General features: G+C 39.2%; 1 protein-coding gene across 1 annotated transcript in view; it reads left to right on the top strand.

Moving 5' to 3' along the window:
* Positions 1-638: 638 nt before the first annotated feature.
* LOC104530308 (ankyrin repeat and KH domain-containing protein 1-like) overlaps positions 639-23,832 on the top strand; it is a gene marked incomplete at both ends in the record, with an annotated part of 64,348 nt that continues 41,154 nt past the window's right edge. The window contains 1 exon segment of the mRNA XM_029086701.1: positions 639-792. Within this exon segment, the coding sequence (XP_028942534.1) occupies positions 639-792 (154 nt within the window).

Raw genomic sequence — 23,832 nt, 5'->3', positions numbered from 1 at the left:
CCTATTGCTGCTCAGTTGGAATACCTGCTTGCTTAGTTGTTCTGTGTATCTGTTCTTCTCAAGAAAACGTTAATGACTGGGGCAATACTAAATGCCAGCTTGGAAACAGATATTTTGGTTTTGAATTTTAGTCAGCTATGGTGTTTCTACTGAAAAGAAACAAAATCCTTGTGCTACATTAGTTGAAATTACTTTTAAAGTAGAACTGAAAGGCATCTCAGAAAACCATTCAGTCCCTCCCTGGCTCTCAGACAGGTTCAGCTGTACCGAAGTGATTACTGGCAGCTTTTTTAATAACACGCTAGGCAGACTTTTGGTGACAAAGATGCTAGAGCCTCTTGACCGAGTCTGTTTTGCTGGTTAACTGCCCAAACATGCATAACATTTTTTCAGTATTTAATCTGAGTTGCCCTTGCTATAGTTTAAGATCTTGTTAATTGTAATTTTTACAATAAACTTTTTATTGTAGAGTTTTTTTGTTTTGTGATTTCAACTACATTTTCAGTGAGTTGACCACATGATTTTTACAGTTGTGTCCTATAGTCTGCACAGTTATAATATTTTGTGGTTTTAAAATATTTTAAATTTAGTATCAAACTTTAAAAATGGTAAAAATATTTTTCTGACTTGGCAAACAGGTTGAATCATTTATTTTGGACCAAGAAGATCTTGATAACCCAGTACTTAAAACGACGTCGGAGTTGTTCTTATCGAGCGCTGCAGAAGGTGCGGACTTGAGAACTGTGGATCCGGAAACACAAGCAAGACTAGAAGCCTTACTGGAGGCAGCAGGTACTCTCTTTGTGTAGTTTTTTTCTGAATCTAACCTGCACGCAGACCTGGCAACCTGTAAATTTTGACCCTAGTGAAATATTCACAAGTATGGAAATTTACCACGATGATGGGGAGCAGAACATGGAAAACAGGCTCATAATTCTTGCAGGTGTTGAGGGTTGCTTGGTCCACTCTTTCTCTATATACAAAGCTAGAAAAGTTAATTTGAATTAAATGGTATTTCATTGATCAGATGAGATTACATGTGTTACCAGAGAGAGGATTAAAGGGGAGAGAATGGAAGGATGTAGGCTTACTAAAATGACTTTTTTTTTCCTGCTCTTTTGGTCAAGATATAATTATGAATTTATTACTCCAGAAATTTACAGGTGAAATAATTGTTTCTCTGTTTTAACTTTCACAAAACATTTTTCCATTCTGTAGTTTTGAGATAGGACTTTTGGAAAATATGTATTTCATGTTCATGTTTTGGAACCGGACTAGATGAACATAGTGCTGCTACATTTGTTACTTCTGTAGTGCAAGCTTGACTAATTTAAGTCTTTCTAAGGTTTATGACTAGGGTATTTGCAATGGATTTGAAAATTATTTGTTGGTTTCAAAATTCCAAGGACAAAAAAACCTTAAAACCTTGCTTGGAAACAAACCCTGTTTGGTCATTATGGGTGCATACTCAGACTAGTAGTAGTGTGCTGATATTGGAGTTTTCGGATGTTAGTGTTGAACACATTTGAGAGCTAGATAAAATAGCATTTATTTGCAGGTGTTTAGATGTACAGCTAAGTACAGTCTTTAAAGGCGAATCTTATTCTGAGGAAGCAAAGAGGGCAAGGGACTTGGGCTTTGGGCTCTGTTTGCCTTTTGAATTTGAAAAAACCCTCAATTTAAAACAGTATAGCTTTTGTCAACAGAAGCAGCAGCCTAATTAAAGGTGGTCCCCTAAGATTATTCTAACCTGCTGTAACTCTTGGGAACCAAACTTTGCTTTGCAGCAAAGACAGGCTATTTCTGGGATACTCTGGACACTAAAATGATCTGATCCCTTTTTAGGCACTTTTAAAAATGAAAATCAGATTCAGTTTCTGTCATGTACATGATGACTGGTGTGTCCTAAAACCTATTGCTAGCTTTGTAAATTGTCGGTGGAAATGTCTGATGGCTAGTGTTAAGAGGGCAGTCAGTCTCTGAGGTATGTGCTTATTACATCTAGGGTTGCAGTGTTCAAAATTATTTCACAGTATTTAACAAGTTTATGAAGTTCCATTGCTTCTTGTAGTGTCTGTGAGAATGCTTTCTTTAGATTTCTAAGCGGTAGTTGGCCAGTTGTGCCCAGGGTTTGATTATTTGTTTTTAATCTGAGGTTTCCATGCTTTGATTCCCCAAGTGCTTGGAGGAGGGATGCAGAAAATGGGCAGAACAGAAGGAATCTGGAAAGAAGAGCAAATAAAAAAAAGAATGCTTTTGTTTTGGGGCTCCATCTCCCTCTCTAAAAAGACTGGACAAAATTAATGCCACTTGATGAATGTGTGAGATCAAAAGACTGAAAAAACTCTTGAGAAAGTCCTGTAGATCAGCAGTACTTGTCTTTCCCACTGCAAATTTGAACACTAAAAATATCCTTAGGCTAACCTAAAGGAGACTCTGAGAATCTAGTAGTTTATGAAGAAAAGCCTTAATTTGAAGGTGATTGAAAAAGAAGCTAGTGTTTCTGGGAGTTGTTCCAGTATCTTCACTGGATTTCTCTGGCCGGTTTGGCTGAAAATACCCTTTCTAACCTTAAGTGGGCTTCTAGGTTTCCCTCATGGCAACAAAGCGGCCTGGTGTTGGGACTTTGTATTGTTTTGCCATTTGGCAAAAGCCAGTGATTTATCCTGTTATTTTAGTCCCCAGCATTAAGGATAACTTGCAAAAGTAGATGGCAGAACTATTGCTTGAACAAACAGTTTAGCCTTTTCTGACGTGGTTTCCAGGGTAGCTTGGCCTTTGTTGTGATGGTTACCTGTTCTGTGGGAGGCTTGATCCTAACTTACAACCTAGAGGAGAATCGGTCTTGCATTTAATGTCTTGGATTTCTTAGGGTTTCTCACATGCTGGGTTCAGGGCTGTGTCATTAGGATCTTAATGAGTATAACTTGCAAAACTAGTTTTGCTCATTCTTTGTGAGTCGTTTAATGCATGGACGTGCTGTTTATTAATTCTAGAAGATAAGTTCCAGCAACTGCAACCAGATGGGATGATGTTCTTCAAATTACTTATGTAGATGTGATTTTCAGCCATTGCACTCTTTAAGATTTGTCGGAGTTTTATTTTTAAGTAGCTATCTTAATTTGAGAGCCAGTTAGGCCTGCATATGCAAGTGTAGAGACCAGAGGTTAGTTGAACTGCTTGAATACGTTACTATACGTTATATTTACTCATCATAAAAGTGCTGGATGTTTTTTCACAGTTCAGCTTTTTTATTCTGTTTCCAAGAGGACTTAAAATATTTTGTGGTTTTGGATGCTGAGGGTGACAACCTTAAGTAGAATTTCTAGCAAGAAAGTTATGCCTCATGCCCCTTAACATAGCAGCAGACAGACATACATATCCATGTGCACACAAACAGCGGTTAGTTCCCTTATGTGTGCTAGGTCCTCTGAAAACCTGGATGATTAGCTTTAGTTTGGACAACAGTACTTCCTTTTGTAATCTGTTTAAGCAAAGCACAGGCGCTTCGTTAATGAACAGCCATCTTTAAATAACTGCCAGTGACCGCATTATTTCACAAAAACCCTAGTTTTATGTCCTGAAGACCAAGAGACTTCACTGTTCTATAAACATCATAAATATGTGTCACTTTCATCTTCAGAAATTGAAGAAAGTTAAAACAATTAAATCCTGTTCTCTGGGAAGTTACCCTGAACAAAGCAAGTCTTTTGTATATGTTCCTTCAGTTTGACTCCTAGTGGCAAAGAAGAGCTCTATAGATAAAGTAACCTATGGAGAGAGAACCATACTGTTTGGAGATGTTTCTGTTTTTCAGACTGTAATTAAACAGATTCTTAGTATTCTGATAGTAGATTCATGTTCTGCACTAGAAACATTGAGCTCCACTGTTAATTAGGGTACTGTTAATTTCTTAAAATAATATTCCAGCTCTGAAGCATCCTGGTTCTTTTGTGGCTCTTCAGTAAGGTTGCCTGTTAAATTTCCTTTTTAGGGACAGCAGTTGACTGCTGGAGGATGAGAGCTCTTTGCTGCTGTGCATGAACAGTTATAGCCTTCAGAGTTCTTCTTGCCACTTTCCTCTGTGGGTCCCTTAATGCATGTTCTTAACAGGGCAAACTCGCCTCTAAAGAGTTGAGTGAAGTTTGACAGGTTAAAGCTGTTTCATTTTCTAGTCCCACCTTTGATAGGCATCAGGAAGGGAAAATGACTTGCTGATGTAGTGCAGTCCTCTTTCTGGAGTACAGGTTCTTTCTTAAAGAGGATAGAGAAAGGTGTTGGTTGAAGCATGTGGTGAAATAAAAGTCCTGGATGCCTACTTGGTGTATTCTGCACCCAAACCACAAAATTCCCCAGGAAGTTGTAAAATGTCAAAAAGTTAACCCCTGCTGTTAAAATACCATTTGTTGTGTTTCAGCATAATTTTGCTGAGCTTTCTGGAAAGTGAAGTAGAATGTTATGAACTGATTTTTACCTTGAGGATGTCCCTTCTCAATCTAAGTGTTGACAGTGAATCATCAAAAAACAGATGCAGAAGAAAGTGGTAAAACTCTTTGTCTAGCGTTGGAGCACTTGGTATTCCTGTGGAGTATCTACTCAGGGAGGAGTTTTGTAAGCAGTGAGTTCTTCAGAAGTCTTACTATTGTTTATAAAGAGGTTTGTGAGGAAAATCTGGGTATTTTGGAGAGGAACCGTGTTTAGCCGAGGGTTTGCTTAATGGAACAGATGTGAGTAGTCCATCCTTATGTTCAAACAGGGACCGGAGTTATATACATCCTTCTCTGTTGAAATATAGGATTAAAGGTGACTGGAGACCCTCACATAGATGGTTTGGTGTTCTTGAGACTTTGGGGGATGAAATGTAGTGTAAATGGTGAAAGAGAAATCTAATGTTAATACAAGTGTCTGTTAATCCCTGGTGAATTTCAGTAGTTGATTGAAGCATGAGGGCCTGATACTGCTCTTTGGAAAGCTGGTAGGATGAGGTGGGGTGGGGGGAAGCGGGTTGTAGATTCTGAATGAGGGAGGGCAAAAAGTGGAAGTAATCGCCTACTTAGTGGAAATACAGAACACAGGTCAGAATGTGAATGGGCCCAGATAAAATCTGCCTGCTTTAGGATAAACTGAAAGAATAGAGTGAGATTCAGCAATTGTAAAATTGAATGCTTGCCAGTGCGTGTATGGATCTCTCTATATTTACTCACTTGCCAGGCTGTCAACCAAACCTGATTGCATTGTGGGTTGTTTATTTGTTTTGGGGTTTTTTTGTGATGTGACCAAACCCATTCACTAACAGCAAGAGTATTTTTTGATTAAAATAAAGTAAATTTTATTTGTTTCCACCAACGTTAGAGGGCTCGAAAGTGACAAGGTAGACCTGTGATCCAGCACTACTGGTGAGTGAGCTGTGGTCCAAAAAAACAGTTCAAAAGATGCTCAGCTTACTTTCATCACACATCAGCGAACCCCCTTGGGAAGTGTTAGAAACTGGACTAGAGAAATTATTTGATCATGTTGTTTATGATCAATAAGGTTCATTTGTGGACTTGGTGTTTCTTTTCTTAGGGCTGATGGGTAACCTGTGATTTAACTGGAGCTGGGCATCTAATCCATGAGGAACTTAACCTCTGGACGCAAGCTCCACTTCAAACTGTGGAAGTTGAGGGCTGCAGAAAACTATTCATATTTGTCAATTTAATGATTATTCATATTTGTCAGTTTAATGGCTGCACCTATGTGCTTATGGAATGTAACAAATACATTTCTAGATCTGTGTCAGTGTTCTTGAATAAAAAAGTAAAATAGGGTCTTTACTGGGGGCAATCTGAGGGAGGATTGCTATAATTTGAGCAATGATGGAACTTTATTGTAAAAATGTAACAATATCAAATTCGAAGTGTTTAGATTTGTTTAGCTATCTTCAGCATGGCACAACTCTTACTTTAGTCCAACTATTTTGACTGATTTTTTAAATTGATTTATTTATTTTTAAACCAAAAAAGACTTTTCACCCTTATTTGATCTGATCTGAAATACTTGGTGTTATATGGACGCAGTATACAGATCAAATAAGAGAAACAGTTTTCATTGAGAAAGTTTGAATAGGCTTCATTCTGGGTGTTTCTTTAGAGATCAGAGCTGTACTACTACTTAAATCACCTCGTCTTGTTAACTGGAAAACTTTTGCCTTTTGAAATAGTGGCACATTACAGTGACTTGCTCATTTTTTTTTTTTTTCACCATCTAAAGATTCAGAGTGGGAAGGAATATATGGTATGTGAAACATATAGACATGTTGTGCTTTTGAGTAAGCTGGATAAAATGTCTGAATTTTGTGCATGTAATTGAATTATTAATATTCTATTTCTCTGAGGTTTTGCATGATTTTTTTTTTCTAATCTAGTAGGCTTTTAGATTAGAACAAGTCTAGTCTAATCCTGCTCTTAGTGAAATTAACTTCCCTACTTGAAAGTGCATTGAATGTACCAGCTTCATATTTTATTGGCTCTTTTTCAGCTGGATTTTGCTGTGAAGAAGTTTCATTGGCGTAACACTTCAGTTGATGCTTTTAGGTATCGAGACAGCTAAGTTATCTTACCAGATCAGAACACTATGCTTTTGGAGTTATTTGGCAGAAGTTGATTTTGAGATTTTAACTTTTCTTCAGCGGGGATGGGCAGTGGGAAGAGACAAGACAAAAGTTACTAATTTTAATTTGTGAAGTATTAAAATTGCCCAGGGTATTCATCAATCTCTTAAGTTGTCTGCATATTTATATATATCTATGTCTATATATTATCTCAGAGGTCATTGTTAATATGCCAGTGCTTCCTGACTGTACCATGAACGACTTATGCAGTTCACCTTTTAACATGATCTTTTCAAAGTCCTAGATATTTTTTTTTTATTAACTCTACTCCTCCTTTCTATTTTACTTCTGCTGTATTTTGGTTTTCATTCAAGTTGGATTCTTCTGCAAGATAAAATCTCCTTTGCTCTCTTGTTTCAATATGGGGGTATTCCTGTTAAAAACTTTTTTCCATTCAGTATTGTTTTTAGGACTACTTGTAGTATTAGTGCTTGGAGTAGCCTCATCCAAAGAAGGAAAGTAGGGAGAGTTTGGGCAGGAGAAAAGGAGGAGTGCTTTATTGACAGTCCTATGTAATGCCCAAATTGAGATGGAATTTAGCCTGTACTAAGAGGAGATCCTACTGTGATGGGTTTTTTTAACATGTATGCTTCCTTCCTTCATCAAAGTGAAAACAACTGTGTTCAGGCTTTGCAGTGGGGTGCAGAAGCTTACCCTGGGTTTTGTGCTGGCTCTATAGCACTGCCATGTGTACTGGGAGCTGGTACCCCTTACAGGGTACACGGGGTCTATTGTGGGACAAGCTAGTAAGAACTCCTGTTTGACAATACATTGAAGCAAGGTTTTGTTCTGGTTGTCTTAACATTTGTGCTAGAGTTAGTAAATAAAGATCTTGGGTAGCAATATTACAGGTAAGCATGTGGGTATGTGATGTTAATCAGGTACAGAAAAAACCAGAACACTAGCTCAAACCACCAGCCGATACCTGGCAAATATTGCTGTTGATCCACATGTCTTCCCACAGAATACATCTTATTTGAGTGTAGTATAGTATTTTTTCTGTGTTCTTCTGTTCTGCTCATGTGCATGCTTTCTCTCAGCAGATGGCTACTGGTGTGAGTCTTTTTGCGATGCCTGTATAAGAGAGTAGCATAGATGTTAACCTTGTGAAATGAAGCAGTTACTATGCTTGCAAGTTTGAGTTCATTAAAATGTAACTCTTCTCCATAAGTGCAGGAGGAGGTAGAAAAGCCTGTGTCTCTTGCTTCTATCTCCCACAAGCAGACTGTATTAATAGTTTACTAAAAACCTCAGTTACACAGACTTTGGTTTTAAATTTGCATTTCTGATTGTTTTCTGAGTTTGTCAGTCATGTAGTTTCCTTAGCACGTGATGATAAAGCTAGAATTTAGAAGTGTTCAGAAAAGAGTTTCAGTATTAAGTGAACACTTCATAATGTGCAGAAGATCAGATCTGAATCTCTCCACTCAGATTTTGATGTTTTTTTGATGTTTTGTAGCTTAATGAAGAAGTGTGGTGGCAGTAACTAGTGGCAGACACTGAGCTCTGTACTGGGCTGACTGGTAAGTCAGGTTGGTAGCCTGACTATGGAGCCACCCCTTCTGGGGATGGTTGGAAGAATACTGTGAGAGGTAATAGCATTATATTGGAAGCAGGGCTGCTTGCTGCCTGTTTGTATAAGAGTTGCTTAAACTGCCTAGTTCATGTGCTGTGATGAGTGTCTCAGGACATGTGGGACGAATTAACTGAGCTCTTGTTGGGAGACTTGCAATACATTGTTCACCTGTCAGTTTTATAATGGTTTTAAATATTTGCTTTTTTAAAGTGTCAGAAGCAACAGGTTATACTGAGTCATTAATATTTTACAATGTATGGTGTAATAGGTAAATCTGTTGCTTTTTTCAATTTGTAACTTACATTTGACCAAATATTTAGGAAGTAATTGCAATAAACAAGTTTATAGGAAAACAAATTGTAATATAGTATATGCGTAGCGTAAATGACCAAATGCAGCTTGTTTCTAGAAGGTCAAGCTAGTTCAATCATATTTTTTCCATAAAATTATGTAAAAGATACTGCCACTCATCTTTGACTCTACTTATGGAAGCCAGTGACTTTTTTTGCAGTGGGGCATGAGCACCTTCATTGTCTGTTATAAATTATCTTCTGCGTTTTTAAAGACCTTATTTTGAAAGATAAGAACTTAAATATCTTCATTTAAAACCAACTGTATTACATTAAGCATCTTGCACAAAAATGGAGTTGATATTCTTTGTGAATATGAAGTATTTAAGTACTTGAGGATTCAACATATGTATAGGAAATGTAAAAAAAAAAAAAATGCATTGCACAAATTTATCCTTGTTGTATCCATCAAGCAAATACACGCTATGGGAATAAAAGGCACAGTGCAGTTCTATAACAACTTGTTCCCTGTGTGTCAAAGAATTCTCTCTAAAACAGCAATTACTAACTTCTTGTTTAGCCACCACCTTCTCAAATTCTATACAGGTCCTCAAAAATTTCTGAAAAACCAGGCTGAAAGAAATCTCAGTAGATGTAGTTTTATCTCCTTCTCGTCCTTCTCCACAGGCAAATTCAGCTGTGCTTGTGCCACTCCTGACAAGTGGTTTTAAGAACTGGTTAGACAAACTGTCTCTAGTGCTGGAAGCTCCACAGCATGCCAAGCACCTGCAGTCCTTAGGAGGAGAAGGTTTTTCTGACGATCAGTCCTCAATGTTAAGTGCTGAAATACATAACTTGGGGGTGAAAGGGGCACGAAGCCGCTTTGGAAGAGCTTCACAAGGGAAGGAAGAAAGTTGTCATAGTAAAACAGTTGGTGTTTTTTTAGTGGAGTTGCTTTGGCTGCTTGGTTTTTGCATCATACCAAAGTTCAGTGTTCCCTTTTTCAATGCAGCCATCCTTTGAACCGACTTGCAGACTGTCATCTTCCTCAGTTGTCTTATTTTCTTTCTTTCTTTATTCTTAGGCTAAATGACATCAAATCTTTCTCTGACCTTCATGTTACTTAGACTTTCATCTGCTCTTGTTCTCCTTCATAGTCTTTGTACGTGATCTCTGTTCTTCATAGCTTGTTGCCCCAAATTAGTCATATTACTCAACTTGACTTCTATTATTACATGGAGAGTAGGAGTGTTATTTAATCTGTCCTGCAAACTTTGTTTTTGTTTATACATCTCAGTTTGGTTTATGCCTTTTGCAGGACAAATGTTGTTTTACAAGTTGAATTTGACTTTAAATTTACCAATACTTTCCTGAAGAACTGTTACCTGAACAAATTATTCCTGTGTCTATCTGTGTGTATATATATATATATATATATCTGTATATATATATATATATATAAAAAATATATGTATATATATGTGTGTGCGTGTGTATTTGCTGACACTCTTGTTTAGGTATGTCCTTTAAAAAAACTTGAATCTGAATTGTTATAAAGGCTAAAATTCTGTCTTTGCTTTTAAAGAATTACATGGCTTTTGAGTAATAGAGGAAAGCTGCAGTGAGCAAGGATATTCTAACCTACCTGACCTGAATTCCAGTTGGCTTTGCTTTGTCTTGCCAAAAACAACCAAGCAGCATGCTCTGGAAGTCTCTACAGGGAAGGGAGCGTGTAGGAAGGTTTAAGAATGAAAAGAGGAGAACCTTGCAATGTGGCTGTGCTTTTGGCTATTACCCTTCTCTTACAGTGACCAAACCCTGTGCCTGATCTTCCTAAACTGAAGAGACGGAATAAGAAGTAGAGCAACTTGATTTTAGTCTTTAGGCAGATAAGAGCAAAGATCTGGAGAGAAGTAATGGAAGAAGTTTGCTTTAGTAAAATCTTAATTGGCCTGAGTTTTCCCTATTCACTATTTGAAGCAACTCCATGCGGAAGCTGTCCCTTGGATTAATACTTGTTACTTCTCTCTGCTTTGTGCTCCAAAGAAGCTCAGTAAAACCTGTGCTCAGTGGTGCCATGTGTTGGATTCTGTGGCCTCTGATGGATGAAAACTCCATCTGAAGAAGCAGAGCTTCAGAGACATGGACCTAGGAGAAAGAGCATCTCTTGATGCATCCATGTCCTCTATCCCTTTTTGTTTTTGAACTGTAGGAGGATGCCACAAAGAATAAAAAGATGTGATGATGTGAGTCCTCTGGACTTTTCTTGCAGAGGGGTATTTTTTTCTAATGCATTAATAGTAGATGGGTGTGTTCTTTCTTCAAGTTGGGTCGTGCTAAAATAAATTCCTTATTTTCTCTCTGAAGACTGTAGTGTCTTGATTTTTGAGTTTTGTACTCTGTATTCTACTGTGGCATTCCCAGAAATCTTATTTTCAGGATGTCTTGTTATGCAGCATATATGACAGTATACTGAAGGGCTGTGGATCTTCTTAGAGGAGAGGTTTGATGAACAGTTTCTCAAATGTTTGTTTTGAAACATGGATTTATCCACTATTATTATTTATACGCTATATTTATACACTATTGCCATTAGGCTGGCGATTTTTTTTTTTCTTTTTTTTTAAAGAAGTGGTGCACTTGGTCAGCCTCTGAAAATACTGGAGTGTTTTGGCTTGCTTTGCCGTACATAATTGGCATAAACTGAGGCTAAAACTCCATGAGCTTCTGGGTTACATCAGTGATGTTACTGGCCCTCAAAGTTTACTCTTAGTTCTTTGTTTGAAAATGTATTTTCAATTTTTTTTTTCCCAGATTATCACTGGGTACTCTACTGAGCCAGAGCTATTTTCTAATTCAGGAAGGCAATTACAGCCCATTTGGATTTAGTTTCCCACTGAATGCTGGAAATTCGGAGAAAAGAGTTTAAGTGGCTTGTTTGCCTATAAATAGCATTGAAAGGTTATTTGAGTTCTCTTCTTCCTGCATCTGTATTGTGCATGGAGGTCATATCCTGGGGTTAGTCTCCGTGGAGGTATGGTACTTTTCCTCCATAAGCCTTAGGTTACTCAATAAGCAGAAAGTATTTCCACTCTTCTCCTTCTACCACCAAATAGGTGAAAGTGTCTGTAAAGTAACATGTTTTCAAAGGTCAGAAGCCCTAAACTGGATGAAACTGAAAATATTTGGCTTAGTTAGAATGCTAGAAGTCAAGAATAGGAATTTCATGCACCTTCTTCAGCATGAATAATTTTTTTCTTCTCTTTATGTTTCTCAGGGACATGTGGGGTTTTTCTTTGCTCCCTACACTCCTGCAGAGGACGATACAATTTTCATGTTCTGCCTTTCCATGTTTCATTAGCAGTCCTAGCTCTTTGGGGGTGTATCTTTCAGATTCTTGGGGGCAAGCTTGAAATGAGGGGTTGGACTTGAAATAAAGGAAATACTAGTTTTTCCTCTCTGATAAGGCACAAAAGGAAGAACTATGAATTAAAGAATAATTGCTCACTATTAACCTTGGTATTTTTCTGGAAAATAATGAAATAAACCTTGTAAATTTTTCCGTATTTGATGGCATGAAGTAAAGAATTTATTTTTAAGTTTTCCTTGCAGAGGTCATGATTTCTGCTTGTGGATCATTTACAAAGTTGTCTTTATATTTGTATGGGTAAGTATTGTAAGCACTGCAATCACAACTTAAATAAAATAAATTCCCTAAGAGTGACTTGGGGTTTTGATACTGCTTTGCATAAGGAACCAGAAGCAATCTGATTATTTTTTTTTTCCTCAGTCTCTAACCTGGATGCTTCCTTGAAATACAGGAGTGTCAGAGCTGATGTCCAGAGCTCTGAATTTGGAGCCCAGCTCCTTTGGTTCTTGCTGGGGTGCTCGGTAGATGGTACCAGTTCCTGTATGTTCGTTGAGCACAGTGTCCTGTCACTGGGATCTGTTGAGTGTGCTAGTATGTATGTGTGCCCTCACGCTTCGTTACACGGGCCTGAGCAGGTGACTGCCCGGCTCTAGGGGAGATGTGCTGACTCTGCCATTTGAGCCTGTGTCCATTTACAAGCTAAACAAAGCCAGACAAACAGTTGGGCTTGTGGCTGAAGTTTTCCCTTAGCTAATCACAGTAATCATGGCCAATGTGATACAACTAGAAGAGCATTTGTTTTAAGTGCATAAATGTACTTGAATACTTGCTGGTGCTGCGGCCCGGGAGAGGTGTTGCAGGATTGTTGCAGGAGGAGGTAGCCAGGAGGGGAAGAGAAGGCTGGCACTGAAAGAGGTGTCAGGCACCCAAGTGATTCGCTGTGATTTTGCTGCTATGGCAGTTCTTTCTGGGTGTGTATTACTGGCTTTTATCTATGTTAAGGGTGAAAAAAACCCTTAAAAAAAATCCCTGACTTGTTAATTTAAAAAAAAAATTCCAAAATGAAGTGATAAGCTCTTATTTAACTGTAATATGCGGTACGTCCTATCTAATCCTAGAGAAGCACCTAAACAAATTCACGTCCAGAATAATGTAGTTGTTTATAAACTAGGGCTTAATCCCATCCTTGTTCTTTATAATTCAGATTAAAGTTAGCATTGTGTTTTGGATATTTCTCTCAAATGCAAGACCATACATTTTCTTACCATTAAAAACAAGTTAGAAAAGAGACTTTAGTTGCCATGGGTAAAAGTGCTTTTTTAAAAAAAGTTTTAGAAAAACCCCAACAAAACCAGAACAAATCCCAGCAGTTTATTGGCGCTGGCAGAATTAGCTGTTACTCTGACTTGTTTAATAAAAATACCTGATTTACTGTCACATCTTGTTGTAAAATACTGCACTGACTAGACCTAGTGCATATACTGAGGGAAGGCAGGCAGGGTACTGTGACTTTTCTATAGGATGCAGGGTTGTTTCCCCTCCCCCCCATATATTCCAGTATCGATGCCAAGAAGACATTAGATCTTTACAGACCGAGAAAATCTAGAAAAATCGTAGTTTGTGCTGCAGAGCTCATCCCTGGCTTGTCGTGTGCCTTACAACAGCTATAGTTACTGGGCTGCAACTGTCCCATGGTTAGAGCAGTTTCTCAATGAATAATTTTGTCTGACTCTTTCCTATTGCAGTTCCTACCTAGCAGTCCCTATGGATGGCAGGGTTGGTTTGATCCCCCCCTGCTCTGGGCTGATCTTCTACCTTTGCTCTTAACTCCTAATGAGTGAACAGGGCCTTTCTCCTTCTGCAAGGCCAAAATAAATGTCTGTACTTGCATGTGATATGTCTTGCAAGCAGAAACACAGGTAGTTTGAACACACATCTTTTGGAGGAATGTCTGTAGCCACACATTGAAAAGATCTAGTTTAGCTTCATCTCTTTTGTCCTACACTCCCCCCCGCCCTTTAAAAAAAAAAAAAAGACATGTTCCTTAAAGAAACTAAACTTATTTTTTCCAGTACTAAATCTTGGGTCTGAGGAAGATGCTCTTTTCTCCGCGCCTTTCTATATTATCTCTCCATCTCGTTGTCTTTTGAATATGCTACATGTCGACTGAAGCCCAACTGTTAGTGGTAGGTAGAGAGTAAGAACTTCAGTCCAGAGCTTTATATGTTGAACAGCTTTTGGTGCATATCAAGTACCTTTTTGCCATTATTGGTTGTAGTATTTTTTAGGTGTGGGGAGTGTACTCAGTAGGTTTTGGACCAAGACTTAATTCTTCCAAAGGTACCTCCAAAACAAACATTAAAAAACAAAAAAAACCCAGAACACTCCAGAATGACCTGGATGAGTTCAGCATTAATGTATGTTCATGTGAGTTGGAAGGGACCTTAAAGCTCATCCAGTTCCAACAACTCCCCTGCCATCAGCAGGGACACCTTCCACTAGACCAGGTTGCTCAAAGCCTCATCCAACTTGGCCTTCAACACTTCCAGGGAGGAGCAGCCACAGCTTCTCTGGACAGCCTGGGCCAGGGTCACAGTGTCACCCTCACAGCAAAGAATTTCTTCCTCACATCTCATTTCCATCTCCCCTCTTCCTGTTTAAAGCCATTGTCCCTTGTTCTGTCACTCCCTGCCCTTGTCAAAAGTCCCTCCCCAGCCTTCCTGGAGCCCCTTCAGGTACTAGAAGGCCACTGGAAGGTCTCCCCAGAGCCTTCTCTTCTCCAGGTTGAACAACCCCAACTCTCTCAGCCTGTCCTCACAGCAGAGGTGCTCCAGCTCTCGCATCATCCTTGTGGCCTCCTCTGGACTCACTCCAGTAGGTCCATGTCTTTATTGTGTGCTTCAGAACTGGAGGCAGCACTGCAAGTGGGGTCTCAGGAGAATGGAGCTGAGGGGCAGCTTGGTGTTGTTGACAAACCTGCTGAGGGTGCATAATTTTGTTAAATTTTTGCTTCTCTGCTAGAGGACATATGAAAAACTTCTTATACTTTAATTCAATTCTTCAGGCTTTGTATTGAACTCCAAGCCCTCTCATATTCTCCCCTGAGTTTTAGTTTGCTTTGTTTAACGGAATTCAGCGATTGAATTGCTGTTTAAATGAGGACTGTGACAGAACTGGCAATTTTTTTACTGTATTATCACTTTTGTCCTAATTGTAGCTCGTTCTCTGAAGTGTGAGGTAATCAAAGAGGCAGATATCTCTCCCAGACACTTATCTTTGTGAGATGGGTGAGGAAGCAGTTTGATGATGATGGAGTGCAACTGTAACTATGATACAGGAGTAATTAATGATGCTTAATTTTAACTACGTGTGATCTGTATGGCATCAAAGTGCATTTTGTTGAGTGATCAGCATGATTTTATGCACATAAGTGATGAATGTGTCTGTAGGTCCTGGTTTCTTTAAGGAATTAACAATGTTGAGGATCGGTTTAGTCGAGGACTTGTCAGTGTTGGGTTATTGATTGGAGTTGATGATCTTAAGGGTCTTTTCCAATCGAGGCAATTCTGTGACTCTGTATCTGGAAACTTGTCACCTCCTAGTATGGCAAATATTTCTTTGCTTGAGATTTATAGAAACAAAATCTTTAAAAATCGAAAGGTTGGATTTCTTTTTAAAGATATTTGATGAAGAAACATAAAAATTTGCACATTCTGAATGAGTGGCACAGAGGGAAGGTGTGTGAGGTGGCTGAAGTTGGGTTAGTGGCTATTTGCTGTCGCCATCAGGCAGGAATGTTGTGTTTTCTCTTCTTTTGCCAGTTCTGGTGGTGGCTAGAAAGACTTCTTGCTGGTCAAATTCACCTTGCTGTGCAGATGAAAAGCTCCCTCTTCTCTTCCCAAATGGGAGTGCAGTCGGTTGGTGGGAGTGCCTGGGGAAACCCAGGGAGAGGAGGAGCACTGAGTCATCTTTCTGGCAGTGGCCAAATGTTAGATCAGCACAGAAGAGCTGATGCTTTTTCAATTTTAGAAAAGGTAACTCCATTTTCCTACAATGGGAGAAAATGGATGCCTGCTGAAAACTTGAAAAAAAAAAAAAAATCAGAGTGATAGAAAAATGCAGTTATGCTGTAGCAAAATCTGTCATGGTCAGGAATTTAAATGAGTATGAGATAGTTATGTGGATAACTTCCCTGGTATTACCCTTTCCTATTTGAAGTCTCTGTCACAAAGTTTAAACTGATCTTTGGTTTTAGTATTTTAAGTTAATATGTGTAGTATTCCATACCTGTCAAATATCTGCATTCTTTCTGGTGTTCTGAAAACAAAGGAAATAAGTGGATTGGGTTGGTGGAGAGGAATTAGATGAAACTGCAGGCTATTTAGGGGAATTTGGATTTGCTAGAAACATCTCTAAGTCTATGTAGAGCTGTTTTTTCATTGCTGAATTTGCTTATGGGGCTTCCAAGCTGTAGTAAAAGTGGAAGTTGCTGGCTAATGTTGTGAATTACCTGACTAGGTAACCTGGCATTGAAGTAACAAGAGACTAAATTGAAATCCAATGGGACAACTCTCAAAAGAAATATAAATGTTGATGAGTATTGACCAGTTAAACAAGAATTCATGTTTATGCTGAAGTATAGAAAATTAGTTTTCAGATTTTGAGGTATGTGAGCACACTGATGTAAAAGGAGATGATATCAAAAAGGATCACTTGTAATCAAAATGTTACCAAAATGACAGTAAGAACTAATTGTAGTTGGAGAAGTAGTTCCTAGCTTTTAATTCTGAAAAAATCTTGCTGCTAGAGTTCCTACACTGGAAAGCAGAGAAATGTAATGAGATTTCTGGCTCCTGTTCTGACAACTACATTGAAATATATATAAGTGCAAATGTAATATTAAGAGTTTGCAGTGTCAAGCAAGTGAAAAATTAGAAGCTGGAATTAGGGGTAATTTTCTCCAGTGGCATGTGTATGTTGTGAGGCCTTTGAGTTTTTTCAGACATCCCCCTTCACTTGTGGATATTCCTCAAGTGGGCGAGTTCCTAATATATTTAGGAGTGGGGATTTATGAAGAAAGGGATATTTTGAGGTTAAGACTGTGAAATACAACCCAGGAGAATAAAATTATACTTCTGCTTTTGTCAGAAAATGCTTAGCAAATGATCTGAACATGATTTTTCAGATAGCATTGAAAATATCATTTTTGGTGTTACGGTTTGCTGACAGGAATCTGATTTGTAGAAATTTAAAATTTGGCTGCCCTAGAAGTCTGTGGGGAAATGTGATGGTGACACATGAAATACTGTAAAATGCTAATTACTTAAATAAACCTCCTGCCAAACCCTCAAACCGTAGCTCTTAATTTCATGCTAAATGAGTTTTATTTAGCATGTCCAAATACTAATTGGGAATAATAAAAATAAAAGTTACAACCAGTGAATTCTGTTTGTGCCGTGTATTTGGTTATACAGAGAGGAAAGAAAATACACGTTTTAGTGAAAGTTTGTATCAAATGCATAAAAGGATAAATTGTTGTGTTCAGCACAGTTACAACAGAGATGTTAAGGTTACAAGACATTTTCAGTGCACTGGAGCTAAGATCAGACTATAATTTTGATATTCAATGGTGAAGATTACAAAGGTATGTGCTTGTCTTTGAAAAGACTGAAAGTCTCAATGTAGTGTTTTTAGTGTTTTAGAAAACAAAGCTAAAATAAACCCTGCCATATTGAATCTCTGCTACTCCCTGCCTGGGACTAATAGTGTTGGAATGACCAATTGGAGAAGCATTCTGGTTAATTATTTTCTCAAAAAGAGACTATAGGCTATAGCTACACTAAAACGTCTTCTAAATGAGAACTTTCAAAGGACTAAACATGTTTTTCAGGAAGATCTAGCTAAGTGAAAGATACCATTTTGGGAGGCTGCAAATGTAAAACTTCTACAAGGTTTAGTTAGTTATGGTCTAAATAGTTCACCATTATATAATAAAAATGCTTCTTCTTGGTCTGTGGTTGCCATCAAGAGATGTTCTTGTCTTTCCCTAGCAGCTTTTCTCTTCTAAGGGATTTGGAATTTGCCACATTGTTCCTCTCCTTCCTCAGTCAGCCCAAACTTGTCTGTTTTTACAAGCCTTTTGCCATCTTGAGGGTATGTTTCAGATGTGCCAGGGTTTCAAATGGTAGCACTGCCATTAATTGTTGGATTGTTTCATCCTTTTGGGTCTGAAGGCACAACATCAAGTTTCCTTTGCACAGTGGTGGATGCTTGCTTTCTGCCACTGGTGTCAGCTCCTGGTGTCGCATGAAGCTAGCAGAACTATCTGCAGGAGAATTATTTTATTGTGATTTGGAAAATGGCAAGGGCTTACTCAAGGAGTTAAGCTAAGCCTTTCTGCTGTCAGAATCGCACCAGCTGCCAAGGCTATGCTGAGCTTATCTTCCGCTTGCTGGTACTGTCCATGGAGAATACTACTCTTCTTTACAAGTACTCTGCTTGGGACAGATTAAAGTTTTTGTGTAGCTGTGTGGGATTTCCAGGCATACAGTAGGAGTTACTGGATTGAACAAATGTACAGTGTAGGCTGAGGGAGACCATCTCCTCTAGAAAGAGCTAGACATATTGCACAGACCTTTGCAGTTACAGTGCACTGTGTGGCCACAGCCCTTCTCTGATGGGCCAGCTGGCCAGGCACTGTTGCTCAAATGCATCCCCAAAATGCCAAATGTAGTTAACATCCATGATCCAGCTCTGATGTACCTGTGTAATAGACATGACTTCCCTGCAGCAAAGGTGGGATTGTGTGCTTTGTGAAGGAAGCTTTTGGTGATGCTGATGACAGAGTTTGACTGCTGAGGAGCAGCCTTTGATATGGCTTAGTTTACAAAGAAGTACTGTTACTGCTCTGCAAATGCATTGCTGCAAAGGACTGAAGCATTCAGAAGGCTTGTGACTAGCTTTGGCTGCACACGTGAGGTGATACATTGATACTTCTGCATGATTTTTTGCCTGTGTTTTGTTTGGAGGCATCCCATGAGATAGTAACAGCTTTGCCTGTTCTAAATTGTTTCTGGAGTGAGATTTTTTGAGTGTAACGGCTGCTCACCCACCATGCCATGTCAGAAAGATGCTTCATTTACCTTACTGCATGATCCATTTCCTGCAAAAGTGCTGATTTTTTATTTTTTTTAAACAACTTTAAATCTAGTTCTGTAGGAAAGAATCGCTTCTAGGTGGAAAGCTTTGCAGTGAGGAAATGAACATGACTTCTTGCTGAAGTCTCTTACAGTTTGAGTTCCCCCCAGAATCTTGCCCTTGCAAGTGGGGAGGGAGTAGCCAACAGACTTGGCTCTTGTCTGATGATTTTGGTATCTTAAGTAGAAGCTGGCATCTTGCTGATGCATGATTTTGAGGTATCATTACTTTGGGGAGAGGAAGGGAGTTTAAATATTTATTCATTGGATTCTGTCTTGGAGATTTTGGGGCAGAAGACAAGCTTTGTTTTTGATATATTACATTGGCTTTGTAGTACCTTGACCTTTGATACTTGGATAATTTTCCACTAGAACCAACAGAAAACAGACCAAGGAACCAAACCTCTGTGGCAGCAATTAAACCAAGTAAACTTCAGGGTTACCATTTCAATCTGTGAATATCGTAGAATCACAGACTGGTTTGGGTTGGAAGGGACCTTAAAGCTCATCCAGTTCCAACCCCCCCCTCCCCTCAGCCCCTGCCATGAGCAGGGACACCTTTCACTAGACCACGTTGCTCAAAGCCCCACCCAGCCGGGCCTGGAACACTTCTAGGGAGGAGCAGCCACAGCTTCTCTGGGCAACCTGAGCCAGTGTCTCACCACCCTCACAGCAAAGAATTTCTTCCTCAGATCTCTGGTGGTTTAACTCCTTTGGCTGCAGCCACAGTCGTTCTTTCACTCTACCCACCAAGCTTTGGAAGGAAAGGGCAAGGAAACTCACAGGTTGAGATAAAAACAATTTACTAATTGAAATAAAATAATAAAGACAATAACAGTAATAACAATATGCAAATCAGTACAGTGCCATTGCTCGCCACCTGCTGACTGATGCCCAGCCTGTCCCAGCCAGCGATCCTGGAGCAGAGACAGTCCCCAGACCCAAACTGCAATCCTGGAAGAGTGAGCCCAAGTGATCCCCAAGAGAATACCCCCATTTTCTGGTCAACCCTGGCTAATGCACTGACCATGACGTGACATGATCTGGAATATCTCATTGGCAGAGCCAAATGCCAGTTTTGGGTTTTGCTATTCACCACGCTTCTCCCTCTCAGTCCTAATGCAGCTGTGAACCAGCCAAAGACAATGGCCTTGAGCTCCAGCAGCAACTAATAACATCAGTACTTTATCAACATTCTTCTCATAAGAAATCCCACACTGAACCTAAACACAGCTATTCTGGTTACTAAGAAGAAAATTAACTCTGTCCTAGCAAAACCACTATCTCATCTCAATCTCCTCTCTTCCAGTTTAAAGCCATCACCCCTTGTTCTGTCACTCCCTGCCCTTATCAAAACTCTGTCCCCAGCCCTCCGACTGTCATAGAGTTGAAATCTGGTAAATACAGCAGAAGACAATTAGAAGGGACATTCTCCTACCCTGGGTTTTCTGTTGGCTTTAGAAGGTGATAATCACCTGCTGAGGAAGCTCTCAAGCTGCAGCCTGCTCAGGCAAGCTGATCACGCTGAACAAGAAGAGGTACTTGTGCTGGGAAAATCAGGGAGCAAGCCAGGGCAGTAGGTGTGGTCTGAGGCACTGGTGGTTGCACAAACCTTGAGTCCTCTTTCCCAGGGAATGGCACTGCCTTTAGAGAGGGGGATTTTTAATCAGCATGGTAGTAAAGAACAAAATTAGCCTTCCAGAAATGTTACTGGGTGACACTAGTTGAGGTTCAAAAGCTTTGGGAGTTGCTGTTGTAGAGACTTCAGAGATCTGTATTTATTGGAAAGGAAAAATCTTCAGTTGTGATATGACTAGTTGTAAGATAAATAACTGGTACCTTATTGTGCCCTATTAAAGCACAAGGATGAGATCTGTAAACTCAGCGCATATGCCATTTATTCAACTGGAATAATCCAGTCCTGCTGGATGTGAGAGTGCGTTGAGACTGAGTTTAGAAGCGGTCAGCTGAGTTACGTTCTGGGCACATGGACAATGTATAGAAGCAATCAAAGAGAGCAGGTATGTAATTCAGTTTTTTTCCTGGTACTGGCTGCTGAAGATGGGCTGGGGAATTAGTTTAGTCTGAAGGAGGATTGATCAGGCCTTTGAAAACATGACCATTATGTGCCACCGTAATTTGGTGTCCTTTGAGTTCCATTCACATCTGGTTTTTGCAAATAACTCTTCCTGTTAAATAGGGATTAAGGTTTTCTGGTTTTGAGTTTGAGTATTATAAAGTGCAGAAAGAATAATTTAGGAAGAATTTGGAGCAGGAAGGGAGACCCAACCAATTTAGTTAATATTTTCTTGTTCAAAATAATTATTGGTGTTTAAAGAGATTCGTGTTATCTATGAAATTGCATGCTTATTTCAGCACTAATGGGTAATCTCAAAAATAGTGGCACAGTAATGTGAGATAATGTGTTATGTAGTAATTAGAAAGGGTATTGCCAAGTGGCTTAGATATCTTTTTGGGGATGTGCCAGATCATAATCAAAGTGTTCTTGGACTGGGATGGTAGGTTAAGATTATAAGCGAGTTGGTTGCAACACTGAAGTATATAGCATTTTAAATGGCAGGAGTGAGAATATAAAAACTTTGAAAAAGCATTTCTGTTCAAAGTTAATTTTTCTTCTGAATGATGCAAAAGATGAGGTAAAAAAAAATAGGGTAAAAGGGTATTTGCTATTTATTTAAGGGCAGGTGTGTCAGGAGCGGACTTGTGTGGTATGAAATTGTAAAAATGTGTGGTTTTTGAAAGGCAAAGTAGAATCAGCTACTTCTGAACAAGGTTTATGTAATTATACAAATGCTAGCAATGTTTGCAGGTAAGGCTGTACAGTCTCTGAAGTACCTAGTTGGGGTGGAGTGTTTTTTGGCTTTGTTTTTTTTATTTGTTTGGTTGGCTTTTTTGAGATGTGGATGTTCCTTGAAGCTCCTGAAGGTCTTCCTTCACCCATGGTCCTGGGTACTGCATTAGATGTGATTAGGTTCTGTAAATATTGTGTGAGTTCTTCAAAGGTTCACCAGAATCCCATGGAAATTTAAGTATGGCATGCTTAGCTTATGAAAGAGGATTTTAACCATTAACTGCTTTAATGAAGAAAATTGTTTGAAACACAAAATGGCTCACTCAAAAATGCCAGTGTAGCTCAGTCTTTATACTCTGACTTAAAACAGTTACTTTCCTCACACAGCAAGTAAACCTTTCCTTGTAACTCTAATGTTCTTTGGTGTAGTGTGAATTACATTTTTAATAACACTTTATCTTGATGTTTTTAAAAGCGTATGAATTTTAGAAAGATGACTATACTAGAATTATTAGTATTTTTCTAATTCCTATATACAAAGAGCACTGCTCAATGTGTGGTTTCTTCCTTGAGGACTTTAGTTTGAGCAATTAGCATACAATAAAAATTTAAATATTTAAAATATATTCAGAAATTCTAAAGATATATATTATGCCCCTCATTCTGTTGTTTCTGCTGTTATAAATTAGATAACTTGATGCAGAAACAGTGAAACTTAAAAATGGCTGTTCTTTTGATTTGCTTGGCTTTGGACTGTTTTTTACAAGAAAATATAGAGACAGTGCAATTTACACTCACTTTAGATGGGCTGAAATAATTTGCATTGCATCCTTGCCGAAATCTCTTCTGCAAGATTTAAGTCTGTTTGTCTTTCCACTGCCGTGTGGTCATGTAATCGGTGTGACCCAACTCTTTGTTTTTGTTTGTTTGGGGTTTTTTTTGTTTGTTTGTTTTTTGCTGACTAGGATCCATTAGAAAACTGGTGAGACAAAGCTGCGGTCAGTGCTTCTGTGCCCATATCTTTCTCACCAGCAGTGGCCATGCTGGGAGCATCATGGGGCTGTTGAAGCTGGACCTGGAGCATTGTGGGCACCGGCCTGGACATGAGTCTGCTCACCAGCTCCAGTACCTTCACCACCTTAAGTAACTTCAGTTATTTGTGCAAAGCAGCCAGAAATTTGCAAACCTTGCTTAGACATTAAACATGGGCAGGTTAGAGCTGGTTTGGTGTTTTCCTGGGTTTGCCAGAAGATCAGTGTGGGTCTTGGTGAGTGTGCTGACAGTATTATATTTTGGTTTACTGGCTCTGAAAATGAAGTAATAACCTAGTGTTTGGAAAAATATTTTGACGTCATCAGAGAGGAGCAAAGTGCACACTTTTTGTTAGCTATATGGGGAATTAGAAAATTAACATACAGAAAGCAGAAGGTTAGGACATCACCCAGAGCAGCAGCCTGCTGTTTAGTAGGTGACTGATAACATCTCTACTTCCTTCCGCCGCTGCTGGAACTTACAGAAAATAGTAGGTGGTAATGTTCTACAGATGCACTGCTCCTAAGCATTACTAGAAATAAACCTGTGGATTAAAAGGCCCTAAGAAATCTCTTCTTTCGGAAATCTTCCCTTAGGTCTTGACATGTCTGAGCCGAATTCTTCTGACATGCTGTTAGGGGTGCCATAGCTGTGTCGAGAGTTTGAGTGAAGCCACCTGAGACCTTATAGAACAGGGTATGCGCAGTCCTGCTTGTTGCCTTTTTGTATAGTGCTGCTGCCCTTGTTCCTTTCAGGCTTTGTGAACATGCTGGCACGTGGCTTCAGCAGAAGGTGCTCAGCTTAAGAGTCACAGAATCATAGACTGGTTTGGGTTGGAAGGGACCTTAAAGCTCATCCAGTTCCAACTCCCCCTGCCATGAGCAGGGACACCTTTCACTAGCCCAAC

Source organism: Antrostomus carolinensis, unplaced genomic scaffold (assembly GCF_000700745.2).
Source record: "Antrostomus carolinensis isolate BGI_N321 unplaced genomic scaffold, ASM70074v2 scaffold9369, whole genome shotgun sequence".
Lineage (NCBI taxonomy): Eukaryota > Metazoa > Chordata > Aves > Caprimulgiformes > Caprimulgidae > Antrostomus > Antrostomus carolinensis.
Note: the sequence above shows the minus strand (reverse complement) of the source record. Positions and strands in the feature narration are given on the sequence as shown.